At 44.4% G+C, this 18,417-nt stretch overlaps 1 protein-coding gene across 1 annotated transcript; it reads right to left on the bottom strand.

Annotated features, from left to right (window-relative positions):
- Positions 1–5,813: 5,813 nt before the first annotated feature.
- On the bottom strand, positions 5,814–17,541 carry LOC119013399 (probable G-protein coupled receptor 149). The gene is made up of 5 exons (XM_037087890.1): positions 16,041–17,541; positions 13,607–13,787; positions 13,024–13,514; positions 8,643–8,786; positions 5,814–7,604 (listed from the first exon to the last, which is right to left on the bottom strand). The coding sequence occupies exons 1-5, from the start codon at positions 17,040–17,042 to the stop codon at positions 7,101–7,103; spliced, it is 2,322 nt and encodes a 773-aa protein (XP_036943785.1). The 5' UTR covers positions 17,043–17,541; the 3' UTR covers positions 5,814–7,100.
- Positions 17,542–18,417: the final 876 nt, after the last annotated feature.

Here is an 18,417-nt window from a genome sequence, read left to right as displayed (position 1 = left end):
TTCTCATTTCTGTTCTTCACCCTCTGATGATCCTGTTTGTTTTTGAGAGTTTGAGACACACTTCGAGCAAATATGTGTGTACTCAATGTTCTCCCTTTTTTAAATTAGCTGGAATATCGAGTGAGCCAGGGATGTGTTTGTGCCCCCCCCCCCACTCCCCCCCGCCCTTCCGTCTTCCAAAATAAAAGCATTGTAAAATGCCCAATCAGTGCCATGAAGCATCGAGAGAAAAGATAGAGGGATGAAAGGTGTGAGAGAGTCATTCATAGGGTTTTGTGCACGATGCTCATGAGAGGCTGCCGAGTATATCGCCGCCCTCGGGCTCTGTGTCGCTGTCATGGAGTATCATGCTTCACCACTTTTAGATGAACTTCTTCCCCTCGCACGCTCCTGTTCTGTCATCATCAATGATGCATCGGAGGACATGATGTGTTTCATTTCATAAACTGTGAAATGAACATTGGTCGACGACCATTTTGTAATCAAGGAAATCCAAGCCGTGCACAACCACACAGATACAGAGGGAAAATCTATGTCTCAGTGAAATGTGTGAAAGATAAGCTTGCTCTATTTGAAATTTCTGATTCAGTCCGTATGTCGAGGAATTTGGTTTCATTGGATTAAATCAATTTCTGGCTCTGTTTTTCAAAAAACTTCAATGATGAGCTTTGACAGGAACGTGTTCAATCGTGTCTTCGAGCGGGGCTCAGCTTGACAAAGAAATCAACTGTGATCAGCTAAACCTTGTTTGTTTGAATTAGCAGTGCCCCACAGGCTTTCGCCTCAGCTGCCAATACATTTACCCATCATTATTTTGAAATGAGCGCTATCAATATCTCAGCAGGCGGCTCTGCAGGGAACAGGTGAGGAACTGAAAATGAGCTGGAGTCCGAGAGGGGAGGAAATGTATGCAGAATACAAGCTGAGAATGAAGCTGAGAGATGGGAGGAAAGGGAGGAAGCCTTTTCAGTAGTGGAAGCTTGTGAAAACAAAAGGATATGAGGGGGAAAAGGACTGTTTCGTATGCTCTGAGCCCCCCTCCCCCTGCTCTTCGCTCTCAGCACTGTACCGTGACTCTTCTGCACACCTTGTTTTTATATCCTCAGGGTTACCTGTGATGCATACTAATCATCTCTGGCCCTAATGAATCATTTAAGCAAGATGAAAAACCTCTGATGAAAGCATAATGTTTTAACATGATTGTGTTTTCTCCTCTTCGGGCACACTGTACTAATAATGCATGCCGCACCCATTGATGGTTGCATGTGTCGAACCTCAAGCGGTGCCACTGATGCTGTTTCGTGTTGCAGGCTCACATGCACCTTATTGCTTCAGCATAATCAGAGTTTGCGAGTGGGAGGCAAAAGTCCTTGGACCAGAGCAAGAAGATGAAACAGTAGGAATAGCTACATTTGGTTTTTGCTCTCCTTTTAACCATTTTCTCCTGTACTCAGGGCTCTCTCTGCCTCCATTCCCCTTCCACAGCAGACAACATCTAAATGCATATACATTTACTGCATATGTGCAAAGATCAAATTTAAAGAATCATTTGCTGGAGGTATAATTTGTGGAATATGGCCAGAATTTGAAGGTAGCTCCAAAAGATAAGTGATCACCAGAGTAACCGACAAGTGCTGCTCTTTGCAGCCATCTTTGGTTGTAGCTAGCTTCCGTTAGCTAATTAACTCATAGAGTTCTCACAGGCGATGGCATCCAGCTCAACAAAATGTGACGTGAGTGAAATGGCTTGACACCGAACTGGGACCTAACACAGCTGTCAAGACTGGCTGAGGTCAGTTTGTAGAAGAGGGGATAAAGTACAGAGGTTATTGACAGCAAAATTTCTTGGCATTTCATTCTGTCTATATACTACCATAACAGCTAGCATAAACAGTATCTGCCAGCTGAAACTATGGGGGCTATTGGACAATCACCTCTCTCCAGTACAAAGTGGCACTAGGAGATGATGGGCTGTGGCTAGCTGGTTAGCATGCTTACTTCAGTGGACATCTCTGCAACACAGTACACCAAGGTATTTGACATGACATCAGCACTGTTGTTTCCTTACTCTCTGTTGATAATGTTTGTTTTTTTTGTAGTAAAATCAAATTCTGTACAAATTACTCCCTGAAGCAAATGAAAACATGTCTTTACTTCTGATTTTATGTCAGCTCAAACAGTGGTAAGTTCCAGGGGCGCATATGGGATTTTTGAACTGGGGGGACCAAGCTGTCAGCAAATGATTTCAATTCAGTAAGTTATTTCCGTGTAATTTGGGCTCTAACTAGCGCTCAAGCAGTTGCTTTCGTAATAGCCTATGGGCCAACAGTTTGCACCAAATAGCCATTGGAGAATTCTTATATGAAATCATGGATAAACAATGGACTTTGTTAAACAAAGGCCTACCTGATCAACAGTAGTCATACAAGATGTTATTTGTCTGGAATGCCAATCACCCACCAAAACTTCATGCCTTATGCAAAATATGTTTTATTTAAACATTTGTGTATGAACTCAGAAGTGTAAACAACAACATATTTACATAAATAAAAATGAGTATGTATACTGTAAATGAAGTTCACATTTGAAATGACAGAAGTAGTACTATTAAGAATTCCCCATAGTGCAGCCAAACAAATTTACTGTCTAGGAGCAGACTCACTGAAGGACCCAAAACAATGTCTCCTCCGTTCATTATCCTGAACATGCTGCTGGGCAGTTTCTTGTCTGTCAAGCCTCTCTTGGTGAATATGGCACACAGCAATGCCAGTGAGTTTTTTGAGCCATGGTTGATCGCAACCATTCTTTCAATCTGCGTAACCCACTAAAACTGCACTCTGCCCCAGCAGATGATATGGGCACCACCATCAACAATCTCACTAGTGTTTCTACCTGTTTAAACAGGCCATGGACTTCAGGGGGCATTTTGTTCAAAGCATGCACATCATCTGCAGTTGTGCTGACCTTGTACTTGTTTTTAAACATGGCCAGTTGGACTTTCATGTTATCCTCTTTCAGTTTAGGATATTTGCGAACTGCTGCATCATTTGTAATGGGAGTCAGGAGTGAGTTTTCCAGCTCTTTTAATGTTTGACTGCCTGGTTGCATAAACCTCTCAGTAATTTGTGCATCTACTGTGTCTAGGACATGGTAGAACTCTACTCTGTAAAAATCCACAGCTAATCCAGGTGTGTATGCAGGAGCCTGCCCAGAATATCTTTTAGGGGGCGTATGTATATGTGGTGGAACAATGGGCTCTAGAGGCAGATTGCCACACCTGTCCTCTGCCTCCTTAAAGACTGCCTCAAAGTGTTCTGTGTTTCTTTTGGATTCCAAGCTGTCTTGGACCAAGGAGACTGCAGAGAGCATGCCCTCCATTGTATGAGTCTTTTTTTCTGGAGAGATGTGTTAGAACTTCTAGTTCACTGATCACATCTAAAGCAAGCAGAAGTCCCAGCACAACATTACCCCACTGCAGTCGAACACATAAGCCCACTGCCCTGCTTGCAGACTCACAGTGACTTGCAGCCATCTCATCTAGTGCACTTAGTACCATCCCATATTGGCTGAGGACAGCACGGATAGCAGGTGAGCATACAGTCCACCTTGTGGGACATAAAGGCCCGATGGACAGGGCTGGCCCTTCCGCTTCAGCTGCAACAATGGCTTTAAACCTGTCTTTCACCTTACCTATTCTACTATTGTTGTAAATGTTGTAAATGCTGTAAATGTTCTTTTATCTATTTTTGTCCATATTTTATATTTGTCAAACAAAGAGCTGCTATGAGTTTCATTGTTTTCTTCTGAAAACAATGACAATAAAGAATCTATTTTATCTATTCTATTCAACCAGACTGCCCAAAAAATGTGCCAAGGACATGTATCCAGTCAAGTGCATTTCACAACACATGAGGCTGCGCAACCTTGTTGTGTAACTAAATTGACACAGTGTGCTCCACAGTGTATATATGGTGCTAGTGGCTGTGCTCGCTGAATAACAGCCTGTGCACTTTCCAGCCATATTCAAAGCTCTATCATATGCCTGACCTCTGAGGCCCAATATTGGCAAATTCTGCCTCATTAGAACATCCAAAATGATCCTGGCAAGGTTTCCACCTGTTGTAGAAGTTGTTTCATACAACCCTGTGAAGTCTTCGCGCACCAGCAAATCAGTGTCAACATGATGCAGGCACATCGCCTCCTGACAACGCCAGAGAAAAGGGCTGGATCTCATCCGCAATTTTCACGATAATTGATGAACTCATCACATTCATCCACTCATTTTGACTGGGTCTGTACTCTTGGCTTGTGCTGGTTTCCCTGTCTTCAAGTATTTGGAGCAGTGTAAACACAAAACGCCATCAGTACTGATTCTAACATGCAGCCAGGGATACTTCTCATACCATGCTTTTTGGAATGTCAGTGTCTGGTCTTTGAGCACTTGTTTTTGAAAACTTTAGGGTCAGGTTGACTTGGCTTTGTGTGTGTCATTATCATGTCAACTTACCCTCCCTCTGTGTCGCCTCCTGTCCCTCCCTGTTCTGTCCCTGCTTCTTCTGTCTGTTTTCCTTCTGTCTCTCCTTACTCATGCAGTCTTTTCCTACTGTGGCTGCCCCCTGGCAGATCCTCTCTTGACTGACTAGGGCCTGCCTCACTGTCATCAGGAATTGCCTGCAGGCCAGGAGGATAATGGTAACATTTTAAATCATATAATTTCACTTTCAACAGTTGCGTGTTAAAATAACATTATACAAAACATTTTATTTTACATTTAGCCTGCCTTAGGTAAGAGCAAATGCCATTTATTAATGTCAGACTAGCTACTCAGTCTGACATTTGAATGAAAGACTATATTCAAGGGGCACAACAAGCAATGATGGTTGCTAACTATCTAGGCCAGTCTCTTTAAGTAGCTCATTATTGTGCTTCATTTGCTTTTATTCTGTGACACAGAATCCCATTTGAGTGGTTTGTGTGTTACTCAGTCAGTCCAGATGGTTGACGTGAAGGAGCAAACATGCAAACACTTGTCTGGCTAATGTGCAATTCCCATTTTCTCACAAACGAGGCAAATGACAGTTTATTGATCACGATGGTTTAAGAGAACGCTTGACCAGAAGCAGAACACTATTTCCGTTTGAAAGTGAGAACAGGCAGATGATCAAATCACTTCCACTCTGTTAAGCTGCAGAGATGAAGCTGTGCCCAGCTGAAAAAAAAAACAAAAAACCTTTGGCACCATTTAACATCTGAAATGCTTGACATTGACTGCAACTTTACATTCATTATGATTCATATGCCTGTACATTATTTTTCTTTTACATCCTCTGTGCCCAGGAGCACTCGAAATAGAAATGCATCGCAATCCTGTTGGAGGCAATTTTCTTGTATGAATCTTTAATGACAACATTCTTCAGGGGGGATGGAACATGTTGCAGCTGATGAAGTGGGCTCGCTGAAGGACAATTCAAAAGCCTGCAAATGAAGTCCACAAAGTGCCTATGTGATGTTGGAAATCAAGCAGCAAAAGACAGAAAAAGACACCATCATGAAATAAACTTGAAGGGGCGCTATTTCATTTTGGTGAAGAAGTTCAAACTCAGAACTGTAATATTTACAATATTAATGAGCTAATAACACAAACTCAGATTTGACTCATATTTATTTTTCTCCATAACTGAATAAACAAGCTGTTCTCAGAGGTCCAGAACACTGTTTAAAGTTAGAAAGGTGGCAGGGTCTGCCGCACATAAACAAAGTAAAACAGTAACTAACTGCGTAATGTGTAGTTTGTTTATTCAGTTTGTTTTGAATTTCTGATTTGAATTTCTTCCCCCGAACACACATAGTGCACCTTTAAATAAATACATATTCTAAAGTTACTCTGAAATACACATTTTTTTTTACAATGTTACTGCATTTGCTTACACACACAAACGTGTACATGTAAATGTGCATATAAGGATATTATCTGTGAAAGTGAATAAAGATGCGTCAGATCACAGTCCATGTACTGTAACACAATACTATCTATGCAGATTTTATTCCAGTTGAATTTATGCAAGTGTTCGATAGAACGTGAGAGGCCCCGGTGGCTCGCTGATTGGACCGGCAGTGAACTGAGCAGGCAGTAGAAGATGATCCCCCTCAAAGTGGCTCTGGAATGTACATTCATATGCTGCCTATAGTGTTGTATAGTAAAATATGCACACTATCACTCTTTTAAATTGCACTGAGTGTGCACGAGGCAGAAGATTGCTCTGCATAAGTGTCCCCTCGACTTCTCCCCTCGATCGCTCGCCTCTTCTGTCCTCCTCCTCTCCACCTGTTTGAGATTTTAAGCACGAACAGCGCTCTCCCTCTCTTTCTCTCACTTGATAGTAGGACTCGTGTGATACATGGTGGATGCAGGGCCCGTGCGCAAAAGGGAAAAACACGCCGCAATCAAAAGTAATATATGCTTTTCTTATGAGGGGGAAACAAATGAATACATTGAGCTGGCTGACGTCATTACTCTTCACACCCTCATCCTTATGGGCATGGCTACGTCTCACACACGCAAAAATGCACAACAACACACACTGGGATGAGTCAGACACACGGGTCAGGTGACCCCTCCGCTCACAGCTGAGTCATCGGTGACGTCATCGCTGGAAGAGCAGCTTCGCATCAGACCCCTCCTCTTCCACGTCTGAGTGAATTTCTCTCCCGTTGTGTCTATTTTATGATGACAGGCTGCCATATGGTGAAAGTCTCGCAAGGAATACAGATGCTCTGCTAGAATACTGTTTCTCTTCCCTAGCCTCCCCTTTCTCTCTCTCTCTCTCTCTGCTATCCCTCTTCGTTTACAGGCCAATTTATCTCTATGTACTCTGCAGACAGGTGATGCACTCGCTCTCATGACGCTATCTGGCGAGGAAGTACACGAGTTTATAATAACAGTCTCCAGCTAAGTCTCTATTTGGGTCACCTGTCAGTTGTGTAAGAGCGGTGATCAGAAAGAAAGTAAATGTGGAATGAGTTGGAAATTTGTCTTTCATCCTTTCTCCCTCAGAGGTGTGATCTGAATCCCCTCCTGAGAGACACTCTCATTGTGCGTGTCACTCTTCCCTCTCCCCGGCTTGCTTTCTGTAGGCCTCATTGAGCAGCTGTATCTCCTCACGATACCCAGAGCTCTCCTGCGTCTGCCGCCGGCTGTTCTGCCTGTGAGCCTCCACAGTGTCAGGTATAGTGATATTGATGGTCTCCGTCTCCGGGTTGCCTCCGCTGGGGATGAGCAGGGAGTAGGAGGCCGTCTCGCCCAGGTCGCAGGACACGAAGCGGTTCTCCCTCCGAGAGTAGCGCAGCGACGGCGAGCGGGCGTGTGTGGAGGACTGGCTGATGTTGGAGATGATGGAGACGCTGTCCATGGCCTCCTCATTATCACAGATCTCCAGAACCTCCAGGTGGATCTTGACGTTGGTGTCCGCCACACCAGACATCCCCATTCCGATCTCCATGCCCATTCCCACGCTGCTGACGTTCACGTCTCCGGCCTGGCCTCCTGATGCTGGGTCGTCTGCGCTGGGCTCGTGGCCGACTGATTTGGAGCGATACACTTCAACCTTTGAAGCAGAGGAAGTTTTAGTTAGTTATTCATCAACAATATGGGGTCAAAATGTCAGTCAACTTACCACACCAACATAAGGTCCTGTCTCCCACAAAAAACACTTCACCTGAAACGCCTCTTCAGTAGTCTTTGTGACATCACACTACATCACCATGTCACACATTTGCATAATGTACGCCTAACAGCTAAATTGAGACGTATGATTTGATTGAGCACAGCTGCTCTGTTGCTGTTGTTGTTAGTATTGCTGGCTCAGGTGTGTGTGAGCTGACCAATTAGAGCAGACTGGGGACTCAGGATGGGGGGGCCTTAAAGAGACAGGAGCTAAAGCAGAGCATTTCATCTCACTTTGAGTTAGATTTTGTATTAATTTCTTAATTTTCATTCATCGTTCTACTGAGTGCCTTACTAGTTTTTAAATGTATCTGTTGATGATTTCCATGATTAATCGATTTATTGTTTAGCATGTGAAATGTCAAAGTAAAATTTTCCCAGCGCCTACAGTGGTGTCTTCAAATTGCTTCTTCTGTCCAATCAGCAGTCTGAACAGCAAAGATCCATTACTTACTATCATAAATGACAAAGAAAAGCAGGCGATCCTTACATTTAAGAAACTGGAGCCAGCAGATGTAATTGCTGCAGCTCTACACCTCAGGGCTCATATTTTTGCTCACAGTTAAATGAGAAGATGGATATGACTTTCATATCTGCGTGTTAAAAACGAAGTGAGAGCCAGGAGGAGATTATCTTATTTTAGCAGAAAGACTGGAAGCAGGGGGAAACAGCTTGATTCCATCCAAAGCTCAATAATCCACCTACCAGCATCTCTAAATCTCACTAATTAACAGTTTATGTTTCAGTTCTTTAATCCATATACAGACTGAAATATAACAGCAACCAGTTGTTTCCTCCTACTTCAAGGTTTCCTGACACTAGCTTGAAAATGTGAAAAGATTCCTTTGTTAATTTGTCTAAAATGAGTAGGAACTGAACCACGAAGACTTAAGAGGAGACTGCTCTGAGGGGCTTTTACCTTCTTTGCGTTGTTGGGGGAGATTTTGAGTCCATCACTGCTGACTTCATAGGTGGAGAGCGAGAGGGTCTTCCCTGTGGGTGCCTGCAGAGATACGGTGCCCTGAAAGGCGCACAGAGGGATTGACAGACCACCTGATGACCTCTGCATGGAATAAAATGATAGAAAAGAGCAGAGACAAATAAGAGAATGCCGTTACAAGCATTAGCGAAATCCATCTCATCTGCTCGTCTTGTTATTGACAAGACGTTCAAAGCCTACAAGGCCCATTTGCATCTCGCTGCCTTTGTTCAAACTAATTGAGCTTCGATTGTGTTCATGATGTCAGGGGCAGGGAGATGAATGTGTTGACCAACCACTTTCAACCCGTAATGTAATGAGGCTTACATGTAAGAGCCCTGTCAACAGCACTCTGCTGTTCAAATGAGATGTCAAGCCAGTCAGGTTCACGGCAAAAAAAGATGGAGGCACGATCTGTAAGCTGTTTTGCTCTTATCAGAATTCTTTAATGAACTCATTTGGTCTGAATAATATAATTTCAGCGCATAATGAATCAATCAAATTTTTTGATTGCCATCTGTTTTCAATTCCTGGGCTCATGCACATCACTCCTGTGTTTCACGTGTCTCAGTCATATTTTTCAGTCACTTCAGAGATTAATTCAGCACACAGTGTATTAAAGCGAGCCTCTGTCAACATGACGTGTTGGAGAAGATGCATATTGCTGGCAGGGGGAAGGAGAAGCGTCCTGCCTGTGGCGTAACATTGTGGGGAGATTGTGGCAGGTCTCATTAAGCCTTCTAAATTATTTAGATTAGTTCGATGTAATGATCTGATTGTGACTAAGACTCACAATAGAAACAATAGAGGATGTCAATCTCTTGTCCTCCCTGACTCTGTCTGTTTTCTTCTCATTGTCTTTGCATCACTATGAATAAAGGGAGATGCAGAGGAAGGGAGGGAGAGCGTCATGGTGAGCTGAAAACACACTGACAAGTAATTGAAATAATGCTCTGAACCCATCAGAGTGGGAAGTACAGTGATGGATGGGTGTGTGTGTGTGTGTGCTATACTTACTTGCTTTATGTCCAGTGTTGCAATTCTATGAATTATTTTGATTTCCAGTATACACACATGAAACCATGTCAACATTTCCACTGTGCTTTGCTTTTACAGTATTGCTCTAGTGGCATGGCTGCTTAAATGGTGATGTCTACGTACTGGAAACATCTCGACAACGTTTGAATGAACTGCCATGAAATGTTGTCCAGATATTCTTGTTTTCCAGAGGACAAATGTTACTTGGTTACTTTGGTGACCCCCTCTTCCTCCAGTACCATCACAAGCATATCACTTGCTGCTCTTTGTGAGCGATACTTCACCATAGCTAGCTAACTTTATCAAATAAGTTCATGGCTCAGTTAGCTGTGGAGCCAGCTGCCCAGGACCTCAGATTGCAGGGGTGGTAACCACAGACAACGCGGCCAGACTCGACAGCCTGACGTGAGAGTGAACACCAACTGGGACTGCGCACAGCCTCTGAAACCAACCTAGGTCAGTTTGACAACACGGGATACAGTACAGAGGTGATTTACAGCAGCTCTGACCAAGACTATGACGGACTATTGCCTCTTGGCAGTACAAATGGGTTTTATGCACACTTTTAGCACACTTACCTCAGTAGACATCTCTGCAACACAACACATGCATGTATAACATCAACACAGTTGTTTATTCACACTCTGTTAATAGTGTCAAATTCAACCAAAATTCTGACCATATCCTACAAATTGCTCCTTTGAGCCATCTTAAACTGCTTAAAAATATTTACAGCACACTAGATCTAGGATTGTAGATTACAGCTGACTTACTACAGCTGATTTTTTGTCATTAGGATGCATTCATTATTTCCTGAGAGAGCAGACAAACACCCTATCTTGTTTAGCATTCAGTTCAAAGCACCACTTTGCAATGTCACAGAGATTTTTTGTACCTCTTCTAACAACTTAATTAAAGTGTTGTTTACAAACACTACATATTTTCATAAAAGCAACATTGCTGTCAGGTATCTGTTGTCGATGCTTCCAGATACAGGGGCGTTTGCACTATATTGATTCTGATCGTGTTTTTTTTTTTTTTTTCCGATCCATTCAAAATCAATAGCTTTTTTTCTTACACAGCATTGTAGCTTTAATTATAAGAACATCAGTTACTTTCAGTTTTGGGTGTGTTCTCTGAAGGGTTAACATCTGAATGCACATTAGCACTCCGTTTCCCCTCTGGGAGCAGGCTTTGTGAGTGCGCCCCCAAGCTCTGTGCTTGCTAACAGAGAGTATAAAGTCACAGGGAGGGTAAAGATGTCTTTAAGCTCTCATTCCACCCCTCCCTGCGGAGGCTGAAGGCCAGCGGGGCTGACAGTAAGGAGGACAGACACTGGGTAATGACATCTAGCCTGCTAACGAGGAACAAAACACGACCAGGAAATGCTATAAATCACAAATTATTTCAGCGTGGCTTTTGGGTGTTGTTTGGTATGTAGGAGTTTGCCAGATAAATTTTGAGCATTATGTCTGGCTGTGTTTGCAAAAGGGAGAAAGTTCCTGGATTTGATAGGAAGCGCGTGACTGCACATATATAATGTTTATTGTACTTGTATATACTGACCCCAATCAATGATTAAAACCCACGGGAGGGAGCACAATATACAGAGTTTGCCAAGACGAAACTGAGAAGTAGGACACACACACACACGCACACAGAGACACACACACACACACACAAGCCAGGAGTGAGCATCTCAGACTTACATGATGCAAAGTGAGTGCCAAAGCAAAGCTGTAGATGCATGCTCCATGGATTTTCCACCCTCTGGTGATTTTCAAACCAAAACATTTCAGACTTATAAGTAGAGCAGAGACAGTCACAAAGTGCGCGCGCACATGTATGCGCGCATGCTTCCGCATCTGCTCATGTCTCAGACAGTTAAGCGAGTTTAAAACAAGCTCACAGTGTTTTCCCCTGTAAAACAGTCACATCTCCGGTGCTGCCGGTTTCAAAGATAGCGCCTGTGGCTGCTCTGCTGAAGCTCCTCTCTCATCTGTGTCTGGCATCTCTGAGGCCAGGATAAATTAACCATTAAGCCTTCACCGTTTTGTCCTTGTTTAACAATTCAATTGGGTCCAGCAAAAACACAGAGAGAATTAAGCTTCTGGTATTACAAGGATCACAGGATGCACAGGATGTCAGACGCAAAGGAAAGAAAATGGATTAAAAATGGATTAGAGGTAGTGGTTCGTGTGTCTGACGCAAACTGTCTCAAGCTGGATTGTTTACACTTCGCACTCTTTGAATTTGCATCTACTGCACTGAGGAACTATTGACCGACTGAGTGAATAATATATTTATGAGCACAACTTTGGGTCTTGGGAGACAGACAACACTCCACAACACTGTACACATAGAAAAACAACAATTGTTTGATGGAACTTGGTCTAAAAACTGTTTAATTTTTCATTTTACACCAAATTCCAGCTCGGCACAAAACACCTAAGAAGGAGCTAACCTTCATAAACCTCATCACTACTGATCTTGAAACCGTAAAAAAACTACCTTTGAATCCCCCAAGACCACCAGACTGAATCAGTGAATGGGGCTGAGTCTGAAGTGCTGCTGCTCTGATTTTCAAGGGTGTGTGGAGCAGCGTCGCATGAATGAATATTTGGTTTTGAAAGACAGCCTGACATTTGTTACTCGAGCGCTCCGCTGCTAATAGTAGCTTGATCAGTCGCTCTGTTGATCAGAACCCACTGAGGCTCAGCATAAATAAAGATACAGAGAGGGAAGACAAGCGAGGATAGAGGCTAAGAGAGAGGACGCTAAGAGTTTAACCATTTATCCGAATCACACACGCACGGCGCCCAGTCTGTCGGCTTGATTATAAAAGAGGCATATTCGCAGATGCGTAAAGAAAAGCCACAGTGACACGGACCGACAAACAGAAAGTCTGACGGCAACAAAAAACACACAAATGTGCACACTCTCCTCTGCAGCCCGCATCCCAATCCCCCATCTGGGAGACTGGGTCTCTGTACAGGTGCACTGCAATAAGACAGCAGTTAATTTCCTTTCGAAACACAATGTAAACACAGAGAGGGAGATTGAAAATCCATCCATTTTATGGTCCTGAGATGCCAAACACTCCTAAATGATTGTCTCTAGAGTACACCGCCATATGTTGCATGCGAGCGCAGCAGGTGTTTGACTAGTTTAGGGAAGAAAGAGAGTGAGATTGTGGAAAATCAATTAACAGCAGCCATAAACCACACAGTGATGGATGCAAGCGACTTAATTTGATGACAATAAAGCGCCTGCTCTGGTGTACCTGTCTGGGCGTCCTCTCTGATTTACTCCTGCACCACTCCCAGTCTGTCAGCTCAATTTTCCGGCACTCCTCGTGCGACAGCCTCCTCTCCGTCCCCTCGAACACAGACGACGCGTCCGTGAGGTTGAGATCCTGAGAGGGCAGGGACGGGACACAGCGGAAGTCCCCATCATCTCCGTTGTTCTCGTGAGGGAGTGAGGGACACTCAGCCAGCCCTTCTCCTCCGCCGGCGACAGCCTCCAACAGAAGGTCTGCGTGCGAGGAGCTGTCCACAGGGCAGGTGGTGCTGAAATCAAAATCAGGGCCCAGGGTGGAGAGCCCGCCACTTTCTAATGCATCAAGGCGGGTGCTGGGGAAGTCGCAGTTAAAGAGGCTGTGATAGGCCGGCTTCTCAAGGTGTGGATTGCTGTGAGACATGGTGGCATGTGACAGCTTGTACACTCCGTAGCCTTGTTGGAAGGAAAGGTTGAACTCAAATCTTTTCTTCATCGCTGCGGGAAGAAAAGAAAAAAAATCACTCTAGTGCAACAGCTTGCCAGCAAAGAAACAAAGGCAGCTCATTCAAGGGGTTTGTTATGTTTACCTGAGGCTTCCTGCGCTGGATCCCGCTTGCAGTTAATGAAGCAGCCACACGGCATGTGGATCCAGCGCTCAGAGAGCACGAACAACGGCGTGACCGCAGGGGCAAGCAGAGTGAGGAAGAAGCTCAGGGTCTCCAGGGACGAGCTGCGTGCATTGAGCACGTGGCGCACCAGTACCAAAGTCTGTGAATGAAGGGAAAAGGGAAATTAATTCACTGAGGAGTCAGTGATTTAGTATGCATGAGGAAGTGGGGGCAGGGACACACATGAATGGAACAAAATTACAAAGATCTCTCACCCGTACTGGGCTTTTTTTTTTTTTTTTTTTGCTTTTCTTTTTCTTTTGTTTTCTTCAAATACGTCAATGCTGTCTAACACAGTCGCACTATTGTGTTATGTATGGGGGTGCTGTACTGAAATCAAATGCATAATTTTTCTGTTGCTTATTAGAAAATTGAAAGCGTACTTTTATGACTCAGACACTGTGGCCCAGCAACAGGTTTGAGCATCGTGCTGATACTGACCTCAGCGGCTACCCTGAAAATGTTTTTGTTCTTGAATTTTGACATTTTCTCTTTTAATCACATCCAGTGCTTCTGCTCAGCCTGGAATGCCAGCTCTGTTTGCCTATCATTGTCAGCTGGCTGCACAGCGTTTATCACCTATTATTCTTTTTTTTTTTTTTCTTTTCTTCGAGCGAGAACAAATGTTGCAACAGCGGCAGGACTTGCTCGTGTGGCAATCACTTACAGTATTCAACCCCGTGAATGGTGCCCTTTAAGTGGTGACTAAAGCCCGCCAACTTCTGTTCCCGAGGCCTTCAGGGAACATTAATTTAACAGGACACTGGCTGCTTGTTTTTTTTTAAATATCACTGTTAAACCAATTTAATGAGACTCAGTGTCTAAATGGTTTTGAACTTTGGCAGATAACAGATCATTCGTGAATTGAATCCAGCCTGTAAAATAATGTTTTCTGAGCCTGTCTCAGAGGACAGTCAGGGTTTTTTTTTTTAAATGTGCCTCCAACAAAGAAAGAAGGAATAGTTTGTCTTTCTCTTCACCACAGGACAGTATTTTACGAGAATCATCCACTTCTATTCAGACGTAATAAACTCTTACAGCTCAGGACCGGTGGTGGTGTGTGGCATTAAAGGGGCAATATGAAGTTTTGGAGAGGAAATTTAAATATTTACAACATCAATGAGTTCATAATATACAATCACCATAACTGAACAGACAAGCTGTTTTTAGAGGAAACTAAGGTCCCAAGAACACTGTTTGAAGCTAGAAAGGTGGTAAAACAGCATGAGATTGTGTTGTCCTTTAGATCAGTTTGTTTATTCAGTTTATTCAGAGATGAAAACAAAGAGTGTCTGTTTATTTAATGTGTTTAGGCATTAAAAAAACAGTCAGACAAAACTGCATAATGTACCTTTAACATGACTGTTACATTTCAGTTTCTAGTCCACAGTTAAGTACTTTTTGGTGCTTGTTTGACATCTTTTTTTTTTTTAATCGCCCCTACGGTATAACGCCAGAAAACTCTCTCCTTTATGATTCTCTACAGTTGGATGACCAGAAACGACCTAGTTCTGCTTATCTCACTTAATCTTAATCTTTAATCTTACTTCTCTTGAAAGAGCTGAGAAGTCGTTCCAATATAGTGAGATAGAGAGTTTCTTTTGTTCCAATTCCCTGGAAACGTGGAATCATTCCAACTTCATGACAATAACATTAAAACAAATCCAACATTAAAACGGCTCTATGTAAAAAAAAATTGGAAACAGAATCAGAATCAGATTGACTTTTTTTGCCAAGTACATTTAAACATACAAGGAATTTGCGGTTCTCTGTGCATGTGAAACAGGAAACAATACAAAAAAATAATGAAAAGTCAGAATAAAACTAAAACATTGAGAGTGGCCGATTTTGCAGTAGTTGTCCAGATTTCTCCACTAGTCAGAAGTTTGTCTCGGATTGTGCAAGGTCGCAGTGGACGCTGATACTGCAACGTGCACAATAACAGTCTGGTGACTAACACCTAGATTCATGTAATGTAATGTAACATATACTTGTCACTTTACTGGAGATAGGTGAGTGGGTTTAAAGCTGGATGGGACCAGGATGGTGGGTTTCCCAACGACGCCACCTCACCACCTTCTCCTCTGCTCACAGAGAGCAACAGAGCAGAGGTTAGTTAAGAAACGGAGTCCGCTGACATTATCTACGACTGGCTTTCAGTATAAAACAGAAGTTCCACTGAGCCCCCTTAAAAGCTGGGAATAATAAAAACCAGTAGATGTCCACTGAAAGTGAGATAATTCCAAGCCTATTAGATTAAGTAGCTTGGCGGGGGGGCACGCTTCTAAAAGTTATCATGCTGTGTCTTTTGGCTCCAAGTGCTGTAGAATTGGATTTTTATTACACTACTCACCATCAGTGGCATCCATAAAATCACTCGGACCACCGCCAGGATCAGGGAGAAGCGCTTCTGCGCGAACACCACCGGCGTGTCCTCCACGGCGGCTGTCCTCTGACCGTTGACGGACACCGGGGACACGCAGCTGCCCTCTTTGTCCCTGAGCCCAGTCCCGCATGAACTCGGGCTCAGCTCGTTGTAGGCGCCCAAACTTTTGTTCAGGCTGTCCCGAGAGAAGGACTGGAGGTCACAGAGGGGAGCGGACCCGCTCAGGCCCCTCGCCATCTCCAGGTAGCTGGGGTACAGTAAACTTCTCTGGGGCTCTCTGGAGCACAGCAGCTGGTAGGTGAGGGGGATGAAGAAGACTAACAAGCCGCAGAAACACAGGGAGTATAAAATGAAGAGCAGCAGGATGTAAAAGCTGTCGCTCTCCGGGAAACACCCGAGAGAAGCCGGCGTAAAGCTGCCCCATCCGCACAGCGGCAGCGCGCTGACGGCCAGGCTGAACGCCCACACAGCGGCGATGGCCCACATCACCCTGAGGGGCCGGCGGACAGACTGGAGCACTCCAAACCTCTTGGTGACATAAAAAGTGTAGGCAGCTATCAGGCAAGCCTTCATGTTGCTGGAGACGCCCTGGAACACGTACAGAAGTCCCGATAAAGTGCACAGGCTGCCCGCGCCTCCACCCTCACCTCCAGCTCCAGCACCAGCTCCATCTCCGTCCGTCTCCCACTGGAGGAGCATGAACAAGGAGAGGGGCACCACGCTGAGCAGGTCGTCCACCGACATGGAAGCCACGATGAGGCACAGGGAGGTCTTCCTCCTCATCCGGAGGAGAGAGAGCAGCGAGTACACCCCTCCGACGAGGGTGGCAGCGGCGATGGTTACGCACAAGCCGAAAAGCAGTAGGCGGATTTGCCTCTCCACCCCCGGCGGGTCTGTCTTCTTCTCGTAGGTGGCCGTGGGAAGGTAGCTCTGGTTGGGCGCCGGAGAGCTGAAGTGCGTGGTGGACATTTTTTCACTGGGTTAACTTCTCCGTCTCTCTTTTTTTTTTGGCACTTTTAATTGGTCAAATCGGATCCATTAGGCTGTTAAAGTTTAGCGCGCGGGAACAACATAACGCGGCATCTCCCCAAAAACAAACAAACAAACAAACAAACAAAACAAAACAAACCAAAAAAATAATAATAATCTCAGACTGCGCTGATGATAAGAGAGAGACTGGGCAGCGTCCTCCTCCGATCCAAACGGGAACGCACGCGTAACCACAGTGTTGCTGGATGTGGAGCCTCCCGGTGCCGTGCTCGCAGGCGCTTGTGTTCACCGCTCAAACCGCGCAGCCTGGGCACCTCCTGGCTCCAGCTGCCGATTTACGCGCTGTCGTCATCACCGTTTCCTCTCACGGTATCATTCTGGGGCTGGGCCAAACGCAGCCCGGTCCGATGCGTCCGAGGCTTTTCTTTCATTTGTGTCTCGGCTCGACCCTTTTCCCTCAGGTCACACCAAATACTAACACCACCCCACCCCCACATCACATCTGTCTCCCTCTCTCCTTCTGACTGAGGGACATTTGACCACAACTGAATACAAATGAGGGGGGCGGGAGGGCAGGTTTTTTAAGATCCTGATCCACATGCAGATTTGTGTTGGTGTGTAGTCCCATTACTTTGAGGCTAATCCCATTTGGGAACCAAAATTACCATCGACACAGAAAACACTGTGTCCCTGCCAGACAATTTCAGCAGGTATGTTTTCAACGCTCCATTTTGAAACCCCTTTCGGCCAAATGGAGTCAGGAAATTTCAGGGAAATGTAAATTAAATAAAGGTCTGAGTGGTGTCTTGTGAGCAGAGTGAGGCCAGTTTGCTTTAATTGCATGGAACTGTTTTTTTGTATTCGGTCCTGTGCACTGTCAAAGTGGTGGGAAGAGTACTAAACATCTGTCCTCAAGTAAAGGATGCTTTTTCCTTTTTCCCCCTTGCCCTCAGTGTTTAATATATTCTGGAACATGTAAAAGATTCAAGATGTAGGAAATTGGCCACCTGTTGAATTCAAAGTCAGACCAAGAGGGAGCAGCACATCACCAGACTAACAGCTAACTGCTGCTAACTTAGCTCAGTTAGCCATGCAGCTAGCAGTCATGACTGAGAGTGTGGGGTCCAGGGTTATTTTTTACACCGCTAGCATGCTAACCTCAGTAGCTATCTCTGCAAAGCGATACATACATAGACTTCATGATGTCAAAGCTCTTATTTCTTCCAATTTTGTTGTTGTTATTTTTTGTAATTGATCCATTTTTTATTTTTTAACCCAAATTCTCGCTTATCAAGAGTCCTATCAGCAGAAGCTCCTCTCTCCCACAGGAAACACAGCTCCTGAAATGCCTCAT

This window comes from Acanthopagrus latus, chromosome 2, assembly GCF_904848185.1.
Source record: "Acanthopagrus latus isolate v.2019 chromosome 2, fAcaLat1.1, whole genome shotgun sequence".
Classification (NCBI taxonomy): domain Eukaryota; kingdom Metazoa; phylum Chordata; class Actinopteri; order Spariformes; family Sparidae; genus Acanthopagrus; species Acanthopagrus latus.
The sequence above is the reverse complement of the archived record's forward strand: the minus strand, read 5'-3'. Positions and strand labels throughout refer to the sequence as shown.

Coding starts and splice junctions, on each gene's coding strand:
- LOC119013399 (XM_037087890.1), bottom strand. CDS start 17,042: ATGTCCACCACGCACTTCAGCTCTCCGGCGCCCAACCAGAGCTACCTT. Junction 13,515..13,606: donor TCCAGCGCAGGAAGCCTCAG/GTAAACATAACA, acceptor TTCTTCCCGCAG/CGATGAAGAAAAGATTTGAG. Junction 8,787..13,023: donor CAGAGAGGACGCCCAGACAG/GTACACCAGAGC, acceptor TATTCCATGCAG/AGGTCATCAGGTGGTCTGTC.